This window comes from Erythrolamprus reginae, chromosome 1 (genome assembly GCF_031021105.1).
Source record: "Erythrolamprus reginae isolate rEryReg1 chromosome 1, rEryReg1.hap1, whole genome shotgun sequence".
NCBI classification, from domain to species: Eukaryota; Metazoa; Chordata; class Lepidosauria; order Squamata; family Dipsadidae; genus Erythrolamprus; species Erythrolamprus reginae.
Window position 1 is genome coordinate 63,616,306 of NC_091950.1, and position 19,775 is coordinate 63,636,080.

Consider the following 19,775-nt stretch of genomic DNA (forward strand, 5'->3'; position numbering starts at 1 on the left):
TTGATACTCTAGAAAAAGTGCAAAAGAGAGCAACCAGAATGATAAAGGGACTAGAAACTAAAACATACGAGGAAAGGTTGCAGGAAGTGGGTATGAATAGTCTGGCAAAGAGGAGGTCCAGGGGGGAACATGATAGCAGTCTTCAATTACTTGAGAGGTTGCCACATGGAGGAGGGGTGTCACATTATTTTCTAAAGCACCAGAGAGCCAGACAAGGAGCAATGGTTGGAAGCTGTCCAAGGAGAGATTCAACCTGGAAATAAGGAAGAACTTTCTGACGGTGAGAACAATCCACCAGTGGAAAGGTTTGCCTGCAGAGATGAACACTCCAACACTAGAGACTTTCAAGAAAAGACTGGACTGCTATTGGACTGATTTGATGTAGGGTCTCCTGTACCAGCAGCGGGTTGGGCTAGATGACCTGCAAGGTCCCTTCCAACTCTAATAATAAATAAATAAAAAACTTTCTAAGCCTGTTGTGAGTAAAATTGATGTTTGTTGTCATTTTAAAAGAGCTCAAAAAGAATATATGGTCTAAAAGTGGCTAACCATTGTTGAGTGGAGTAAAATTTAGGATATTTTTCTTCCTTCTATAATTACTCTGGGGAGCAGAGTGTTTGCTGAATGATATATCACTCTCCTTGTGGATTTTCTGTAATAAATGCATGGCATTATGCCAATCGACAATTGAATCTGAAAAGTGTTTGATCTGATCTACTATAACTTTTCTAATATTCTTAAACTTAGTTTTACATAGATGGCTCACAGGAAAGCAGAATGTGTCTTTAAAAATTATATTAAAAAACCCAAGCCCTTTATAAGTCTGTCTGTGTATGTATGTGTTGTATGGTTTTAATATGATAGGGTTTTAGTTATTTCTTTTAATATTAGATTTGTGCCACTATAATATTGTTTTTATCATTGTTGTGAGCCGCCCCGAGTCTTCAGAGAGGGGCGGCATACAAATCTAATAAATTGAATTGAATTGAATAATGGAACAAAGATTTGCAATAAGTACCGATGTGCTACAAAATAGTCAACTTACTATTTTCCAGGGATTCTTGAATGTGTAGCTTCATTGCAGAATGATAGTCTCCAACTAAATCATGAGAGTGCCTTTGATGGCTACAAAGGTTATGAACAACCCCACGGTTGCCCTTATGATGGCCAGAACCACTGCTGTTCTTGGGTGAGACTGTTTGGCCCCTGTAGAGTTGAGCCTGATGTTCACATAACCCAAATTTGCTAAGCAAGATGAAGATATCTCTTCGGAATGCTTTGGTAAAGATAGCATAAAGGAATGGGTTAGCACAAGAGTTGAGTGGATAGAACAAGACCAGTAGAATTTTTGAGTTGCTGACTGTTATTAAGGGTCTGTTTATAACAGCAGATAAGGCATAGAATGAGATTGGTGCCATACATAAAAAGTCAGTAAAAATTAGCACAGCCATTCTTTTTGCAATGATTGTGTCTTTGTCCCCTGACTTGTATTGGGGATTCCTTACTGTAATATAAATTTTAATATAACAACCACAAATGATGACGAAAGCAACAATGTTCAGCAGCAAAATAATGATAATGTAAGCTTGATCTACAGGTGTTTCAGTGTCCATGGGAAGGCAGATGCTAACTTTTCCATAACTACTGACTCCAATCAAAGGTAAAAGGGCAAGAAGGAAACATATCAGCCAACCACCCAACATAATAAAAGATGCATGCCAAAGGCGGATTTTTTTATCTAGGCGCATGGCAAACGTAATAGCATACCACCGTTCCAGGGTGATTGTAGTCAAAGTAAAGATTGATAACTCACTAGCAAAGACCGTAAAAAAGCCAGCTGTGCTACAACCAGGCCCAGTTTGCCAATCAATGGCAAAGTTATAATACTCTGATCTAGTGTAAAGATCCACTGAAGCAATCAAGAGAAGATACAATCCCATACAAAGATCAGCAAAGGCCAAGTTACACATCAAGAACCGTGGAACAGTCAACTTGTAATGGCTAGTGAGTAAGATAAAGAGAACAAAAATATTGCCCACAATGGCCAGCAAGTTTACAAACCATACCACTATCCGTAAAAATCTGTACCCCATTACATCTTCACAGGGGTTGAACTCATCCGGCTCTGGCTTGCAACTAATATCATCGTTACCTGTACAAATAATATCATAATGATCATCGAAAGTCACAGTATTCGCTTGAGGGTTCTTGAGTTCCTCACCAAATCCATCTTCTCTATTATTATGTTCTTCAAAGAAGACATAATAACGGGAATTTCCATGAAGGTCTCTTTCATGAACAGCATCAGTTTGATCTGAATAATCTTCTGCATAATCTTGATAGAAAGGAGCCCTGAAGGTACTGGAAGATCTTCTCTTGCGAATGCTGAGATTGTTAGTTTGATCACACAGCAAGAACTCCAAGATTCTAAAGGAGCAATAGAAAGCATGATTAATAAAATATGTAGCTTATTTAGAACAAGCAAATTAATCAGTGGGGAATATTTATTGTGAGCTAAGACAACATTATTTGAGAAAAGTGCTGCATTCTAGCTTTGGAATAAAGCTGCAATTCTAAGGTCTAATTATGATAATGGCATTTTGATTAGACAACTATTCCTTTAAGAAATCTATTACCCATTTAATTATACTTTAGTGTTATTACACTGCATCTGCTTTTATTTCTGTTTATTATAACAAATTGCTATGCTTCCTTTCCATTATAAAATTATTCTGTACAGTTTACAGTAAACATCATGTTTTGGAACAAATGTGATCTAATCTTATTAAATTGGAGCAGCCATTGAGTATAAAATCTGCTTTAAAGAAGTTCAAAAGTATTTAAAGATGATGATAATTTAGTCCACAGTGAAGAGATGGACTTCATTCGGTGCTTAAATAATCATGAGGTTGACTTTCTATGGCGAGAATTTGAAAGTCTAAGTGCCATTACAAATGTTTGCTCTCTCATTTGCATCACTTCTGATGTGAAGAAAAGTTGAAGAGGTTTCTGAAAGTACATTTCTATTGTTGGGCAGGTTCATGAGCCAGAATAAAATTCCTTAGATAGTTGGATTCTAACCCATTTAGAATTTAATATCATTTTTATAACTCACCCCTTAGCTTTCTTCCAATTCTTGAAAGCACAACAGTGGCTTGGGTATGACAAAGCAGCATAAGTTAGATAAGGAAAAGTTTTTACTGGGGGCAATTTCTTTAGAGTCCAGGTATTTTGAGCCATCAGTTCTTTCAAATTTTCTAATCCTCTTTCTGGCAGTGAAGTGATATGTGTCTGGGAGATGTCACTGAAGATATATATACAAATCTATTAAATTATTATTATTACATACAGGAAAAATTAAGGACAATTAATAATATCAGTTTTTCATAAAATGCTTCATGAATCTTTCTTTAATTTATAACCCATACAACTGTCACAGTGATGGGTTGTTCCAGGTTCAGACCAGTTGTTAGAACAGGTAGTGGCGGTGGTGGGAAGCTTTGCCCATCCACCTAGGACACTTCTGTGCATGTACAGAAGTGTTGTGTTTGTGAGCGTGAACCAGTGGTGATCTAATCTAGAACCCACCATTGAACTGTCAAATGCCTTAAAAGAATTAACAGGCCTTAATAGACCTTAAGAGCAACATGTAGAACCTAAGTCCATATAGTTTTTTGGTTATAGCTGAACCAGTTTCTTCCTAACTATTATAATCTCTACAAAAAATAATTCACTCCTAGCCTCTTAGACTGTCTAGACCAGTGATGGCAAACTTATGGCATGGGTGCCACATCACTTGTGACACCCATGCCATAAGATATGGCACCCATGGCAAACTTATGGCATGGGTGCCATATCTGCTGGCTCATGAGCCATTGCTCTAGCTGTATGTGTGTGCTGGCCAACTGATTTTTGGCTTCCAGAGAGCCTCCAGGAGGATGGGAGAAGGCATTTTTACCCTCCCCTGGCTCCAGGGAAGCCTTTGGAACCTGGGGAGGGCGAAACATGAGCCTACTGGACCCACCAGAAGTTGGGAAACAGGCTGTTTCTGGTCTCCAGATGGCCTCAGCGGGAGGGGGGGAGCTGTTTTCACCCTCCCCAGGCATTGAATTATGGGTGGTGGGCACTCACACATGCATGATAGCACACACACGCACTCTTTTGGCACCCAAGGAAAATAAGATTTGCCATCACTGGTTTAGACTTTGTATTTGGGTGGGGTGTGTGTGTAAGGTAAGGTAAGAGGTAAGACCTCTTCTTTCCTTACCATTACCAAAATGATTAGCATTTTCTCCATGATCCACCATTTTGGCATTACTTTCCTCTGCTGTTGCTTGATAACAACAACAACAACAACAACAACAACAACAACAACAGAGTTGGAAGGGACCTTGGAGGTCTTCTAGTCCAACCCCCTTGGGCAGGAAACCCTACACTACTTCATACAGTTAGTTATCCATCATCTGCTTAAAAATTTCAAGTGTTGGGGCATTCACAATTTCTGGAGGCAAGCTGTTTCACTGATCAACCGTTCTGAATGTCAGGAAATTTCTCCTTAGTTCTAAGTTACTTCTCTTCTTGTTTAGTTTCCACCCATTGCTTCTTGTTCTACTCTCAGGTGCTTTGGAGAATAGGTTGACTCCTTCTTTGTAGCAATCCCTAAGATATTGGAACACTGCTATCATATATCCCCTGGTCTTTCTTTTCATTAAGGTAGACATACCCATTTCCTGCAACTATTCTTCATATGTTTTAGCCTCCAGTCCCCTAATCATCTTTGTTGCTCTTCTCTGCACTCTTTCTAGAGTCTCAATATTGTTTTTGCATCGTGACAACTAAAATGGAATACTGTATTCCAAGTGTGGCCTTTCCAAGGCCTTGTAAAGTGCTATTAACACTTTATGTGATCTTGATTCTATCCCTCTGTTAATGCAGCCTAGAACTGTGTTGGCTTTTTTGACAGCTGTTGCACACTGCTGGCTCATATTTAAATGGTTTTATTTATTTATTTATTAGATTTGTATGCCGCCCCTCTCCGTAGACGCGTTGTCCACTAGGACTCCAAGATCCCTCTCAAAGTTACTACTGTTGAGCAATGTACCATTTATAGCATACCTGTGTGTTTTGTTTTTCTTGACTAAATGTAGAACCTTACTTTTTTTTACCATTGAATTTAATTTTGTTAGACACCCACTTTCTCCATCTTTTAGATATAAATTCACTTTTGCTTGACTTAATATTTCTGAATTATTTTTGGCTTGCTGACTTACGATGTGAAAATTTTAAACTTCAAAATAATATTATCACACAGCTAAGAAAGAAACAGGAAAACTCTTTTTTTTCTTTAAAAAACCTCAAACTTAATAAATTCAAAATAATTTGCAAGCCATGAAAAAGAATTATAAAAAGAATAACCAGGTTCAGCTGAAAGTAAATTGAAGTCATTCGAAAATTGCAAACTCTCTCTCTTTCTCTCTTTTCGCAATAAAAATGTCTCAGATGTCTTCCCATTTATTAGTTCACACCTGCTTCTATGCCTGCATTTTTAGCATCTTTGGTACTAATGAGATTTACTTACATAATGCTTTTAACAATATATGTTTTGTACTACCTTTGCACTTTGTACTATATTTGTAGACTGTATATCATTAAAAGTCATCTCTGTTACTATTATATAAACAATTTTTGTTTTTTTTAAAAACTTGGTCCTCAAATTTTAACACATAATCACAGCTTCATTTGGTAGCCTGGGTTGTGGGTTTCCAAAGCAGAAGAAGAACTGAACCTGAGTTGTTCCATTCATGGTCCAGAAACTTATATGTAACCCAGAACATTCCCATTCTATTTTTGGTCCATTCAGTCTTTCAAGAAAATAAAAGAAAATAAAGGAGCAGATTCCTCCATAAAGAAGATGTAGGAATCTGAATCTTCTGGATTTTCATGTATACTTAAAGGCAGGCTTGAAAAAACTTAAAGTGGAATGTGATCATCCTGCAACAGGTATTAAACAAGAATTATAACTTTTCGCTCATATCGGACGCTCCAAGGAGCTTCCAGATTGAAAGGATTAACAAATGACATCACCTTGTCCTGGGGATGCACAGACAAGGGCTTCTTTCATGTCCCCAGTACGAGCTGGAGTGAAGGATGGGAGCTCAACCCCACCTCACGGCAGCTCTTGGATCTCAAAGTGGCTTGCTAACCTTCTGCTCAGTGTTTCAACCACTCAAACCACTGTGCTCCTACAATTATAACTGAAGATGTGAAAGGAAATAGTGTATGGAACACAGTGAAGAATATGGTGACCAAATTATTATTTGCATCATGAATTCAGTAACTTATATTTTTAGTGCAATTTACAAACAGGAATTGTCTTACAGGATTCTTTGTAGTGATGGTATCTAATCATTTTGACTTTCCTTCCCCTCTGACTGATTAAGCGGAGACTTAAGAATTCAATTTATATCTTCTGAGTTGCTATTATTTTAATCTGTATATAGCTTCATACTAAGTATATAATAGCTCCTTTGCTTAGATCCAAACCTAATAAGTTTTCAAGTATTCTTCCAGGATTTGTCAATCCTTGCTTTGACTAGAATAGATGCCGTTCCTTGATTGCTACCACGTTTTATGAAAAAAAAAGTGTCACTAATGCTTGAGATTTTTATCTACAATATGCTTCACAATTCCCATCTTTTTGATGTATTTTCGGTTGTCCATTATGAACTTATACTATTATTGCTTTTAACAAACTGCTGCTGTCATTTTTATGTTTCTTTCCTATTGTTTTGTTTTCATAAACAGCTCTATAATCTAATTCCAAGCAACATACGCATTTACAAACAAATAGTTGTTTAATTCTATGTACGACCCTCTTAAATAAGACATTGCTTAACTAATCATACTGACATTGTTTAACATTCAGAAGAATCTGAAGTTCTCAAGTCAGTTTCCCACATGTTGCATACCCCTCCCAGCCTCAATGCTACCAGCATCTTCCAAAGCCACCACAGGTAGAGCTGCAACAGGGATGGGGACAGCCCAGAAATGGGCAGATGCTCCTGCAGTTCCTCGACTTCTCTGGGCTGCAGCTGAGCCCGCTGCTCTGAACTGGTGGACAGAAGCACCCTTCCCCAGACAGATCTTAGACGAAAGTGCAGCTCATCACTGCTACATTTCACTGTGCTGCACAAAGTTTCCCAGCAAGGACAGAGAAGAGGAAGAAACAGCCGCTGACCTGGAGGACATGTGGACTGGAGCAGCTCTATGTGCTCTCCACTGGCTGTTTCATTTCCCTTGCTGTTTTTGGTGGAAAACTTTATGCAGAACAGCGAAATGTTGCAGCCATGAGCTGCACTTTCTTCCAAGTCTCATCTGGAAATCTCTGTGCAGAGAAGAACCTGGTGTTCCCTCTGCTGCCCACAACCCTTAGAGGAAAGCATGGCTCATAAACGTTCATAAACGAGCAGTGAAGGAGAGAAACAGCCGTTGACCTGGACAACATGTAGACTGGAGTAGCTCTTCGTGCTTTCCAATAGCTGTTCCGTGTTTTTACTGAGCTGCAGCCCAGACGAGGTGAGGAACTACGGGGAACATCTCATGTGTTGCACCCCCTCCCAGCATTTGTCCACATCTCCTGAAGCCCCCACTGTTGGAACAGCAACAGGGACAGGGGCAGCCTGTTAAGTTGGGCACCTGAAAATGGCGTGGAGGTGCGGGTGAAGGCGTGGAGGAGGGTGCAACACCCAGAATGGTTTCTGCAGTTCCTTGGCTTATCTGGGCTGAAAGTCAGTCCACTGCCACAGGGGGGCAATTTGATTTTTAATGTGGGCAATTGGAACCTTGTTTAAACCAAGTTAATGGGCCTTTAGACTTCCTCCGTGTGAGTAGTTCACTTTTTGAATAATAAGAATGATATATCGGGGGAGGGGGGGAAGCCTCAGGGTTTTAGAGATACTTAGGTGGGGCATGTCCAAAAAAAGATTAGGAACCACTGCTCCAGGGTAATCTAATTGATATTTCTTTCGCAAAAATTCAGTTTTTCTTCAAATCAAGCTCCGAGACTGACCCAGCCTTTACCTGATCCTTGTTGCTTTAATAAGATGCTTTGACACCTCTGTACTGGTGGTGCTTACTAATGGTTCCTTATCTAAACCTGTTGCAACTAATCTCTCACTCAGGGAGAAAGAAAGCCTTGTATGCTATAAGCAGGCTGCTCATATGTGTTTTAAGACAATACAATATCAACTTTATTTGATTAGTCAATCGACCATATCAAAGCGAGAAAAAGGATCACATCGGTTGTCATAAAACTGTGACTGGTTAAAATACAATAAAATTGGCTAAAATAGAGGGAATTTGAATAAATAATAAGTTAAAATGCAGTATAATAAGCTAAAATTGAGTAGTAAAACATGAGAATATAACTCGTGCAAAGGATTATATTAAACAAATCTAAGATACTGATATAAAATATTCTTAAGTAAGTTCATCTCTTTTGCATGCCACCCCAATATGCTCTATAAAACGTATTCTCATCTGAACAGCCATGACTATAAACTTAGCGGTTCTAGAAACTACATATATATTTGTACCCTGAAGAAAATATGATAATTGTTTATTACAGTCCCAGTGTATGATTTTGTCAAGTAGGGGCTGTAAATACTGAGGTCTTACTGAGGAGTATAGTTTACAATTGAGTAGCACATGTGCAATGCCTTCTATTTCTGGTGCACCACAAATGCATATTCTCTCAAAATATGGTACTTGGTAGAATCGTCCATATTTGACCATAGAATCTAACTGCTCAAATCTTGCTCTAGTGAGTGCTGTTCTATGGTATTGGGTCAAACCCATTGTCAGATATTTTTCTAGCTGAAATGCTGTTTTGTTCTTGGCTAACCATTTCAGTGACCTGCACTTAGAAAGTGCCTCAATATCAGTTTGTGCATTAACATCTAAAACTCTTTGTCTAAAAATTTCCTTGGCCTGATGTCCAGCTGAAAGCAGGTGTTGCATTGAGAAACCGAAATATAGGGTGGTTTGAGAAAGTTGGTTGACCCATGTAGTGGGTTTGGGTGTGCCCATCTGTTCTTCTAAGCACATTTTTGGGAGTCTGTCAGGTTCCATGTTTTAAGACTGAATCAATACAGATAACTTTTGTTATTTGGGATTTTACTAGCTATGGTTTTGATTGCTAAAATAAGACCTCAGCTTTTGAGACACATCCATCCATCCATCCATCCATCCATCCATCCATACATACATACATACATACATACATACATACATACATAGATGCATGTATGTATAGAGGGGGTGGAATACTCAGCAATTAAAATACCAAGCTTGTCATCCCAAGTTCAAGATCCCAGTGCCACACAATGAGGTGAACTCCCCTCGCCTGGCTCCTGCTAGCAGTTTGAAAGCATGCAAATGCAAGTACCACTTTGGTAGGGAGGTAATAGCATTCTGTGCGCTTCAGTACATAGTTATGGTGGCCACAGGACCATAGAAATGTTTTCACATAATGCTGGCTTCCTTGGCTAAGAAAAGGAGATGAGCACTACCCCCTAAAATTGGACCTGACAGGACAGGGGAAATCTCAATTTTTACTTTTCATTCATATGTTTGTGTGTGTGTTTGTGAGAGAGAGATGTTTGCATGTATTTTATTCATTCAAAAAAAATGGCAGAGAAGATAAAGTACATTTAATGTAAAGTACATTTCTCCAAGTCCAAGGTCTTGTTATTTGTCATTTCTAGACTGGCAGGTAACCTCATGGATAATAAGGGACCTATAACTGATTTATTTACCTTGAGTTCCAAAATAGTAAGTCAGGAATATAGAATCTAGCTTTTATCCTGCTCAATTTGCTTTACCCTGAGTTTCTACCCTGTTCTTCTGGACCTACAACTTTTTCACATCTTTTCCATATGTCTATCCAATGTTTACTATTTTTCTGTAGGAGTATATTGATTTTTGCCTCAGATATCCTTGTTTTAACTGCTTGATTTGATTAGTTAGCTGTCACTCCCTGACATTTTCCTGGCATCATTTTCCTTGCCACAGCTGATAAATGCTGTTTTCCATTCTCTTTTTATTTTGTAATTTAGATATTTAGCAGTAATGAATCAATCCTCATGCTAGAAATAAACATGTTAATCACTTTTTTCTTTCTGTAATGAATAATTGCTCCTGCATTGATTATACAATCAAGGATACTTAATGAATTAAATCTATTCTCCCTCTGAGTTTGTTCACTAGCTCCAAAATAAATTAGTACCTCTGTGTGCATGTTCAATAAATTATTTCCATGTTGATGAAAAAAATGTGAGTCACCATGAAATATGCCAAATCTACTGGTGTTAAAAAGTTATTGACACCCCGCATCCCGTATTTCTCCAACTGCCGATAGCCATCCTTTGGAAGAAAATGAAGCCTCTTTATGGTTTAGAACTGAAATAAATGTTTCATTTGTGTTTATAATATCACAGATGAATTTGGAACGGTACATGTCACATGATATGATCAAGTTATTCAGCTCATTTTGTTTTTGATGAATTTGTCCCAATCTTGAGCTCTTTATTTAGAGCTTACTCTACTGCAGTGATGACAAACCTTTTTTTTTCCTCGGGTGCTGAAAGAGAGTGTGCACACGCTATCGCACCTGCCTGAGTATCCACACCCATAATTCAATGTCTGGGGAAGGTGAAAACAGCTTCCTCCGACCCCTGTAGGCCCTCTGGAGACTGGAAATGGCCTGTTTCCCAACTTCTAGTGGGCCCAGTAGGCTCGTGTTTTGCCCTCCCCAGGCTCCAAAAGGCTTCCCCATCACCGTGGAGGCTCTCTGGAAGCCAAAACACCTTCCCAGAGCCTCTGTGTGAGCTAAAAATCAGCTGGTTGGCACACACATGCACATTGGAGCTGACCTAGGTCAACGTCTTGAAAAAAAGATGGCGGCGTGCATGGACTGACACAGACAGAACCGGATCTATGATGTCGTTTTCACATCACCAGTGGTTCACTAAAGGTCCGAATCGGGAGGAACCCATCTCAGTATCTAATAATACCTAATAAAGATATTTTCACTGATGGTCGCAATCTCCGTTCTGAAAGGACTGTAATAGGGGGCAGTATGGAAAACAAAAAACACACATGCCCAAAGAGGAAAACACCTTTCTGATTGTTTTCAAGAAAGAAAAAAAACCCTGTCATTCTAACAAAGGGGCTATCACTGAGTGGACCATGAAGCCCTCAGGGCAATTCCTAATTGTGAAATATACATACCATGATATATTGTACGTAGATAAATAAACCTGAGCAGCAGAAAGCCAACAAGATAGGACTAGTCAAGCCTTCTAAGATAATAAGTCTACAGTCTGTTGGTATTGTATCATATCCTAGTCACTTGACCCCAGATGGATGCATAAGTAGACAGCTCATGGCTTAGCATTATAATTATTTAAATCAGGGGTCCCCAAACTTTTTACACAGGGGGCCAGTTCACTGTCCCTCAGACTGTTGGAGGGCCGGACTATTAAAAAAACGTGTGAACAAATCCCTATGCACACTGCACATACATTATTTAAAGTAAAAAACAAAATGGGAACAAATACAATATTTAATATTTATTCTTCCTTTCTCTCTCTCTCTCTTTCTCTCTGTCCTTCTGTCTTTCTAGTTCTCTCTCTTTCTCTCTGTCCTCTCTCTCTCTCTCTTTCTCTCTCTTCTCTCTTTCTCTCACTCACTCTTTATATCTCTCCCTCTTTCTCTCTCCCTCTCTCTCTCTCCCTTTCTCTCTCTCTCCCTTTCTATCTCTCCTCTTCCTTTCTCTCTCCCTCTCTATCTTTCCCTCTTTCTCTCCCCCCTCTTTCTTTCTCTCTCTCTTCTCTTTCTCTCACTCTTTCTCTCTACCTTTCTTTCTCTTTCTCTCTCTCCCTTTCTCTGTCCCTCTTTCTTTCTCTCTGTCCCTCTCTTTCTTTTTCTCTGTCCCTCTCTTTCTTTTTCTCTGTCCCTCTTTCTTTCTCTCTGTCCCTCTCTATCTTTCTCTCTGTCCCTCTTTCTTTCTCTCTGTCCCTCTCTTTCTTACTCTCTGTCCCTCTTTCTTTCTCTCTGTCCCTCTCTTTCTTTCTCTCTGTCCCTCTCTTTCTTTCTCTCTGTCCCTCTTTCTTTCTCTCTGTCCCTCTCTTTCTTACTCTCTGTCCCTCTCTTTCTTACTCTCTGTCCCTCTTTCTTTCTCTCTGTCCCTCTCTTTCTTTCTCTCTGTCCCTCTCTTTCTTTCTCTCTGTCCCTCTCTTTCTTTCTCTCTCTTATCTCTGTGTGTGGGGGGGGGGAGGCGGCTGCTTGAAAACCCCTGACCTCCATCGCCTCCCCCCCACGGCACAAGGCGAGCACACCTCGCCGCTGACACAGGCGGCGGGGACTGCCCTGTCCCCCTGTCCCCCTTGCGCAAAACTACGCAGCCCCAGATCGCTCGCTTCTCCAGCCAGCAAAGCCGACTGCCCGGCTTTGCTGGCTGATGCAGGAAAGGAAAGCCTCACATTTAAAAAGCACGCCACTTTCTGGGACTGCGGCGCCGTGGTGGCCTTCAAGCGCGGCCCTTCGCGGCGCCCCCCACCCGTTCCTGCAGGAAGAGATCGGGCACTTTACCGGGAGGTGGAGGCGGCGTGGGGCCGGACGCTGGGTGCCGGGGAGGGCGAAGGAGTGGACGCGCCTCTCAGCTGCAGAGCGGAACGGGGGTGGAGATCCGCGGCGGAGTCCGGCGCTGGGGCCATGCGGGACCGCTCATCCAGGCGCGCGTGGACCGGCAAGCCTGGATGAGCGGTCCCGCATGGCCCCAGGCCCCCAACGCCGGACTCCGCCGCGGATCTCCATCCCCGTTCCGCTCTGCAGCTGAGAGGCGCGTCCACTCCTTCGCCCTCCCCGGCACCCAGCGTCCGGCCCCACGCCGCCTCCACCTCCCGGTAAAGTGCCCGATCTCTTCCTGCAGGAACGGGTGGGGGGCGCCGCGAAGGGCCGCGCTTGAAGGCCACCACGGCGCCGCAGTCCCAGAAAGTGGCGTGCTTTTTAAATGTGAGGCTTTCCTTTCCTGCATCAGCCAGCAAAGCCGGGCAATCGGCTTTGCTGGCTGGAGAAGCGAGCGATCTGGGGCTGCGTAGTTTTGCACAGGGGGACAGGGCAGTCCCCGCCGCCTGTGTCAGCGGCGAGGTGTGCTCGCCTTGTGCCGTGGGGGGAAGGCGATGGAGGTCAGGGGTTTTCAAGCAGCCGCCTCCCCCCCACACACAAACTTAGCCATGGTGCACTTAGCTGTGACTTTCAGTGGACAGTTTTTCACTCACCGCGGAGGAGGAGGGGAGGAGGAGGTGGAGAGGCAAGGGGGCGGGGAGGAAAGCGGGCCTGCAATTGGCCAATTTCTTTCTCGCCTTTAGGGAGAGGAACTGTTGCTGCTCTGCCATAGGGCAGCAACAGTTTCTCTCCCTAAAGGCGACAAAGGAAGGGGCCAATTGCAGGCCCGCTTTCCTCCCCGCCCCCTTGCCTCTCCACCTTCTCCTCGCTGAGCAGCCGACCGCGGTGAGTTGACAGGAGATTCGGGAGCTTATTTTATCGACCAGTAAAATCTCGTGAGCTTGCCACGGGCCGGTTAAAAGACCTCGTTGGGCCGCATCCGGCCCGCGGGCCGTAGTTTGGGGACCGCTGATTTAAATAATCAGAGTCCTAGCAATCATTACCCAATATTTATTTATGAATAATACTAGAATAACAATATATATTCTTCTCCCATTACTCACAGTAGGCTTGGACCACTTTGAACACCCAAAAATGCATCTTCATCAATAACTCTTAGATACTTGTTCTTATGCAGGTACCTGCAGACAAACATTAACACAAATCTTTAGTGCTAAAATCAGAAATTTTAGTCAAAGTGATTTTTTAAATGCAACAATCAAGGGGGTTTCTAAAAAATTAGTAGCAATTAAATATTCACAACAACTATCAGCTTAAAGACAGGTAAAGATAAATTAGATTACAATTTCAAAGTTAACAAGGCAGTGGGAGTGCCCTCAGTGCCATCAGCCATCTACAAGGGTGCATCATACTTTTAGACGCCAGGCCAATTGGCAGAGCCAGGTCTTAACATTCCTCCAGAAAACCAGAAGATAGGGAAAAGCTTATCTACCGTGACTTCCATTTCCACCTCTGTGTTGTCATGGATTGAACGGAAAGTCAGAAAATAGGGCTATTAAATTTTGACTGTTATTAAATAGGAGTTCTTTATAAGATAAAAGAGGCATTGTGTTAGTTGTTAAAAGGCTCTTTATAATTCTGGGATTCATACTTTGTCAATATATAACCATGCATAATTAAAGGGGGGATATATTCCAATAAGGTATATTTGGTTATAGCCCAGTAAGTATTTGCGAATTAAATACTTAAATGACATATGGCTATAATGTTCCAGTATTAGTTAGTAAACCCAAACCCCATTCTCACACTAAAAACATCATTGTATCAGCATAAACTAAACAAAATTAATGATGGAATGGATTTGTTAATTATTTAGCGTATCTAAAGTAAAAACATTTACAGTAAACCTCATTAAATGTGCTAGGTTGTTGGTTAAGGTGCATATACAGCTTTCTGTAAATAACTCTTCTATAAATAACAGACTTTGATACTGCTCTTCAAAAGATGCTCATTTACATAAAGTGGACATCCCCTTGATGACTGGGGATATACCTTGAGTTAAAACTGAACGTGAGCTGAGAATTATGGTCATAAAACATCTCAATTGCTAGTGAGTCATCACATGATGATCTGATTTTATAAAAATAAATAAATCCCAGTGGTTATTAAGCAAATGCCATGGGTTGTAAAGCAACTGATTTTTCAAAAAGTAAATACAGTACTGGTTTTCAACCCAAAAAACATTGAAAATCACATTTACCTGACTGCCATAAATGCAAGGCAGTTTAGGGGAGCCGTTGGGACTTTTGGTGTCCACTGTAACTTCAAATAGTTGCTATATATTACAGACACATTGGATCCCATGTCAGTGAATGAAGATCCAGAGATGAAGAGCACCATATAATGGTGGCAGAATGTTTGAAGCATCACTCCTTTTTTTTGTAGGGGGTAGGGGTGTATAAAAGAGTTTTCATGGCAAGTGTGAATTTAAACCACATTTTCAAATTTCATGGCTCAAAATGGTGGCAAAATATGCTGATTTCTGATTGGATGACGTCTTGAGGGACAAAAAAAATTAAAATGATTGTTCCAAAAGCCCATCCGTGATTTATCTTCCGTCTCTCTATCTAAGAATTGAATTATTAACATTTAAGGGTAAAGATTTTCTTCTTAATTTTGTAGAAAGTAAATGGCATCAAAGATCCATTTATATAAAGAAGAAACGTGGCCTTATAGCAAATCGTAATTTCTTGTTTATCTGTCTGGCATCGTTTTCTAAGAGCTAAGGCCAATCAGTCTGAGTGTTTTACTTAGAAATTTGCATAATATTATGCTGCTGGCAATATGTTCAAGTTTTAAGTCATAAGAGTGACCCTAAATATTATGTTGACAGAGATTATATTTTGTTTCTACAGGTGTCAAAAGAGAACAACCTTGGAAAAAATATTACCTCTTTTTGGGAATCACAAGTAATAAACATTAGAACTAACAGGTTTTTTTTCCTAGTCAGAAATTAGAAAAATCTCTGGAGTTCTGCATTCTGCATTAGTTGCTTTACAGATAGCATGGTCAGTTTTTCAAATTGAGTACAATATGGCAATTTTGTTTTAAAAACTATGGAACACAGAATACAGTTCCAAAATTCTGAACGCACATAAAAATACCTGAATAAGAAATACTTTAGTAGAAAATGACCATGTAGTATTGTGTATAGTTATACTTTTATGCTTCTATCATTGAACAACTAAAATGGCAATTGTTGTAGATTATATACTTTAATAATACTCATTAAACTGTATTCTTCTTTCTCAGAACAATTTGGATTACATTGTTATGATTGTTACTAGTGTTCCCTCTAATTTTTGGGGGGAGTGGGCAGAAAAGTATAGTGTCTGAGCGGCAGTCCCTTCGGGACTGGGCGGCACAGAAATAATAAACAAACAAACAAACAAACAAACAAATAAAAAACCCACCCTGTTTTGCCTCAGATAATTTCAAAATAAAATACTGTACTGTGTGTCTATAACAGTGAGCTCATAATAGGGCAACTCTATCAATATCAAAATGCCACTTAAATAGTTGAGCTAGTTTCAAACTAGATTTTGATTTTCTTTCTCTCTTCCTTACTCCCATTCTTTTTCTTTCTCTTTTCCTTCCTCTCTTTTTTCTATCTGTTTCTCTCTCTTCCTCTCTTCCTCTCTCTCTCCTTCCCTCTCACTCTTTCCCTCTCGGCTTCTGGGCAGGTTTGGAAAACTCTGAGTTGATGATGATTTTTAAGTGAGTGATTGCTCACTGCTCAGCTTAGAGGGAACTATGATTGTTACTGTTTCAAAACCAGAAGTAAGAAGTTCCTAAAGTTTAAGAAGAAGCACAATGGATACATGGCAATTGATTAGCTTTCCACCAGAATAATTTTGAAACATAGCATTGTCATAATTTGTTCTCATGTTTTATGAACTGTCTTATGGTTCCTATTTTTATGTGACATAGACTGTACAGTGATTACACAACAAATATCTGCATTTCTATTCAGATAATTTACGAATATTAAATGTTCCAAAAGTAGTTCAAAATGATTGTTTAAATTCCCACAGAGTTTAGTGGAATAATCAATGTACCCATAGAAAAAATAGAACTAGGACAAATTTCAGAGTCTTGTGATACTTCCAAAGGTAGCACAGATATCACTGTAAATACTTTGGGGGATCACAACCCACTTCATTAAATGCATGTAATATAGTTCGGTGAAAATTTGGGACAGTAGATGTATTTCCAGTCGATGCAGAAAATTTACACAGCTTGCAATTTTGTAAATTGTTATTGAGTATATTCTCTTTCATTGAAAATGGGCTGATAGCAAAGGGTTAACACCACTTTGGTCATTCAGAAGGTCAGGCTAAGTTTGGATTCAATAGAGGGACCTTTTCCGCCCTCAATCTTAGGTCTGCCTTCTAGTAAAGGAGGTCTTTTTCCTCTGAGCTCCAATGTGAGCCAAGAAATATATTTATTGCCTTTGAACTAACTGAATAAACTAAACTAAATGGGACTGAAAAACAGATTGAAGTAAATACAGATTGTAAGAACATGCAGCAAGGAGAGAGCTGTCTTTCCAATAAATTTCTCCCCACCCATTTGTTTCAGTGAATGGTCACACATCTTTAAGTTTCTTTGTGTAGAACTACAGAGGTCCCTAGAAGGTTACATTGGCCAAAAGCCCAGCCAGTCAGGTAGGAGGTAAGGCTCTCGTTCTAAAGCATCCACCACATCCCTACGATAGGATTGCAGCGAAAAGCCTGAATCTAGGAAATGTTTGTCATGCTGTATATTGACAGCCCCTCAGAGACATTTGGTAATGAAACAGTTAACTAGTGTGTCTTATTGGATCCTCCTCTTGTGACGCCACTTCCTTCTTTTTCTTTAACCTCCACGAATCTCCATGATGTAAGAAGCATATGTTCTTCTGTCCCTCGAGACAGTCTTTTATTTGTTTTATCTCTGGTTTTAAAATAAATATCTTGTTTTAAAAAAATAATTAATGCTTCTATCCATCGACCTCCGGAGTTAAGGTCCTAACAGACTTTCATTTCCGTGGCAATGTTCACCACTACATCCCTATCTCATGAGAGTCACCACAGAGCTCCATGAGGTTCCGTGTGGCTCAGAAAAGATCATCAGGGGAAAACGGAGCACTCTATCACCCAGAGATTGACTTGAAATGTGATGGTGTGCAGAAACCAAAAACAAGATGGCAGCCCCTATAGCACTGCCGAGATAGCGGGTTCGAGGGCATGGCCAACTGGCAATCACTCCTGGTTCCGCAAGTGGGGAGAAATTCTATAGAACTGGTACAAACTGGGAGCAACCCATCTCTGTGGAATTCATATGCTTTTTAAATATCTGTTTCTTTGATTACTTTACAGTAAAGTGAAGAAATTATATTTTACCCACTTAAATTCACACATACACAAAATTCACCAGTTTGCTGCCAGGAAATCCTCCCTTAACAATCACAATTAGGACTGGCAACTCTGTAACTAAATGATGAGGTGACTAAGAAAAACATCCTACGATTGTGATTGTGATTTTACTGCTACCTTCTTTACTGCCTCTGCTTATAGAAGTGTGCAAATGCCTGAGTTTTGATCACTCAATTGTGGGGATGCTGTAACAGTTGTAAATGTGAGGACCAGTTGTAAAGTTACTTTTTTAGTTTCATTATAACTTTGAATGATCACTAAACAGGGCATTGTTAAATAAGCACTACCTGTATTCTGGTTCAGAAAATGAGAATTCAGTAACTCTCCAGTTTTGAAACTTTAATGATATCCTTGTCACATTTAACATACAGAATTAATGCAGACTTCTCTTTCAGCATTTTAAAGGTTTATGATTGGAAACTATTTGTGAGTACTTATTTTTGAGCTGTTAAAATACAATACAAGTGCTATGTTTTATTACATTATTTACTTACACAGAATCTAACTTAGTTCCATTAAATGCATGGGCTTCTATCACTGTGAAACCATTATTGTAGAGCTTTCTGTTAATGAAAAAATACATTATTAGTGGGTTTTTATACATATTTTATCCAACATTATTTTAAATTCAAAACAGTAAAATCCGATCAATATTCAGCACTATCTTCTATGATTCTATACACATTAATGTCTGATGTATCCCTGTTTTGTAATCCAAAATAAAATAAAATATAAAGTAAAATAACTATGTTGTAAAAAGTACCAGGAGATGGTCAAGATCATGTCCACTGCTATTCAATGTGTCTCATTAAGTTTTCAAAATGACCAGGATGCCATCAACTTTAAATCACAGTGATGATTGTCATCCCTTGCTATTAACAACCATACCTTGTTACTGTTAGCAGCAGCTGCTGCTATTATTACAAAAGATCTTTATATAATTTCAAAAATGTACAACAAATACAGTGATACCTCGTCTTACGAACACCTCTTCATACAAACTTTTCGTAATACGAACCCAGTGTTTAGGATTTGTTTGCCTCTTCTTAAGAACCATTTTCACCTTACAAACCCGAGCCCGGGTGCATGTGCTCTCTTACTGCGTGTGCGCTCCCTTACTGCCACAGGGATTCCCCTGCCTTGTGACTGCTACCGCCCGGATTTACCATTTGATTGCCGCCCCCGCCGGAACCATGCCGGCTGTGGAGCAAGGCTGACCTCCAAGCAGCAGCAGTGGCAAAAGAAGAGCCAGCCGCCGGATGAGCGTGCAACCGCACAGCCCAAAGCTGCGGAGAAGAGAAAAAAAGCAGGCAACCCCACAGTCAGGCTGCTTCCCGTGGCTGTAAAGAGGAAGAGCACCCCTCGGCTTCTTTCTGCAGCAGGAGGAAGAGGCGGAAGCAGGTACGGAGTGCTCCAGCTTCCCAAAGCCAGGAAGAAGGAAGAGGAGTTGGTCCCGAATTATCATGTGAACCGAGCTACTGCTCCTCCCCCGCGGAGCTCCCAACGTGCGGCTGGAGAAGGCTCATTTCTCTCACTCGCTCGCTCTCCGGCCCACTACAAGGACACCACGGGGAGAAAGTCCTGACACCGGGCTTCTTTTCTCTGGGGGCT

General features: G+C 40.3%; 1 protein-coding gene across 1 annotated transcript in view; it reads right to left on the bottom strand.

Annotated features, from left to right (window-relative positions):
- Positions 1 to 628: 628 nt before the first annotated feature.
- Positions 629 to 19,775, bottom strand: part of TSHR (thyroid stimulating hormone receptor) — a 43,803-nt gene continuing 24,656 nt past the window's right edge. Inside the window, exons 8-11 of the mRNA XM_070733781.1 lie at positions 18,659 to 18,727; positions 13,791 to 13,868; positions 3,116 to 3,304; positions 629 to 2,427 (exon numbers count right to left, since the gene is read on the bottom strand). Coding sequence (XP_070589882.1) covers positions 1,026 to 2,427; positions 3,116 to 3,304; positions 13,791 to 13,868; positions 18,659 to 18,727 — 1,738 coding nt within the window. The 3' untranslated portion in view covers positions 629 to 1,025. The remainder of the gene's footprint in view (positions 2,428 to 3,115; positions 3,305 to 13,790; positions 13,869 to 18,658; positions 18,728 to 19,775) is intronic.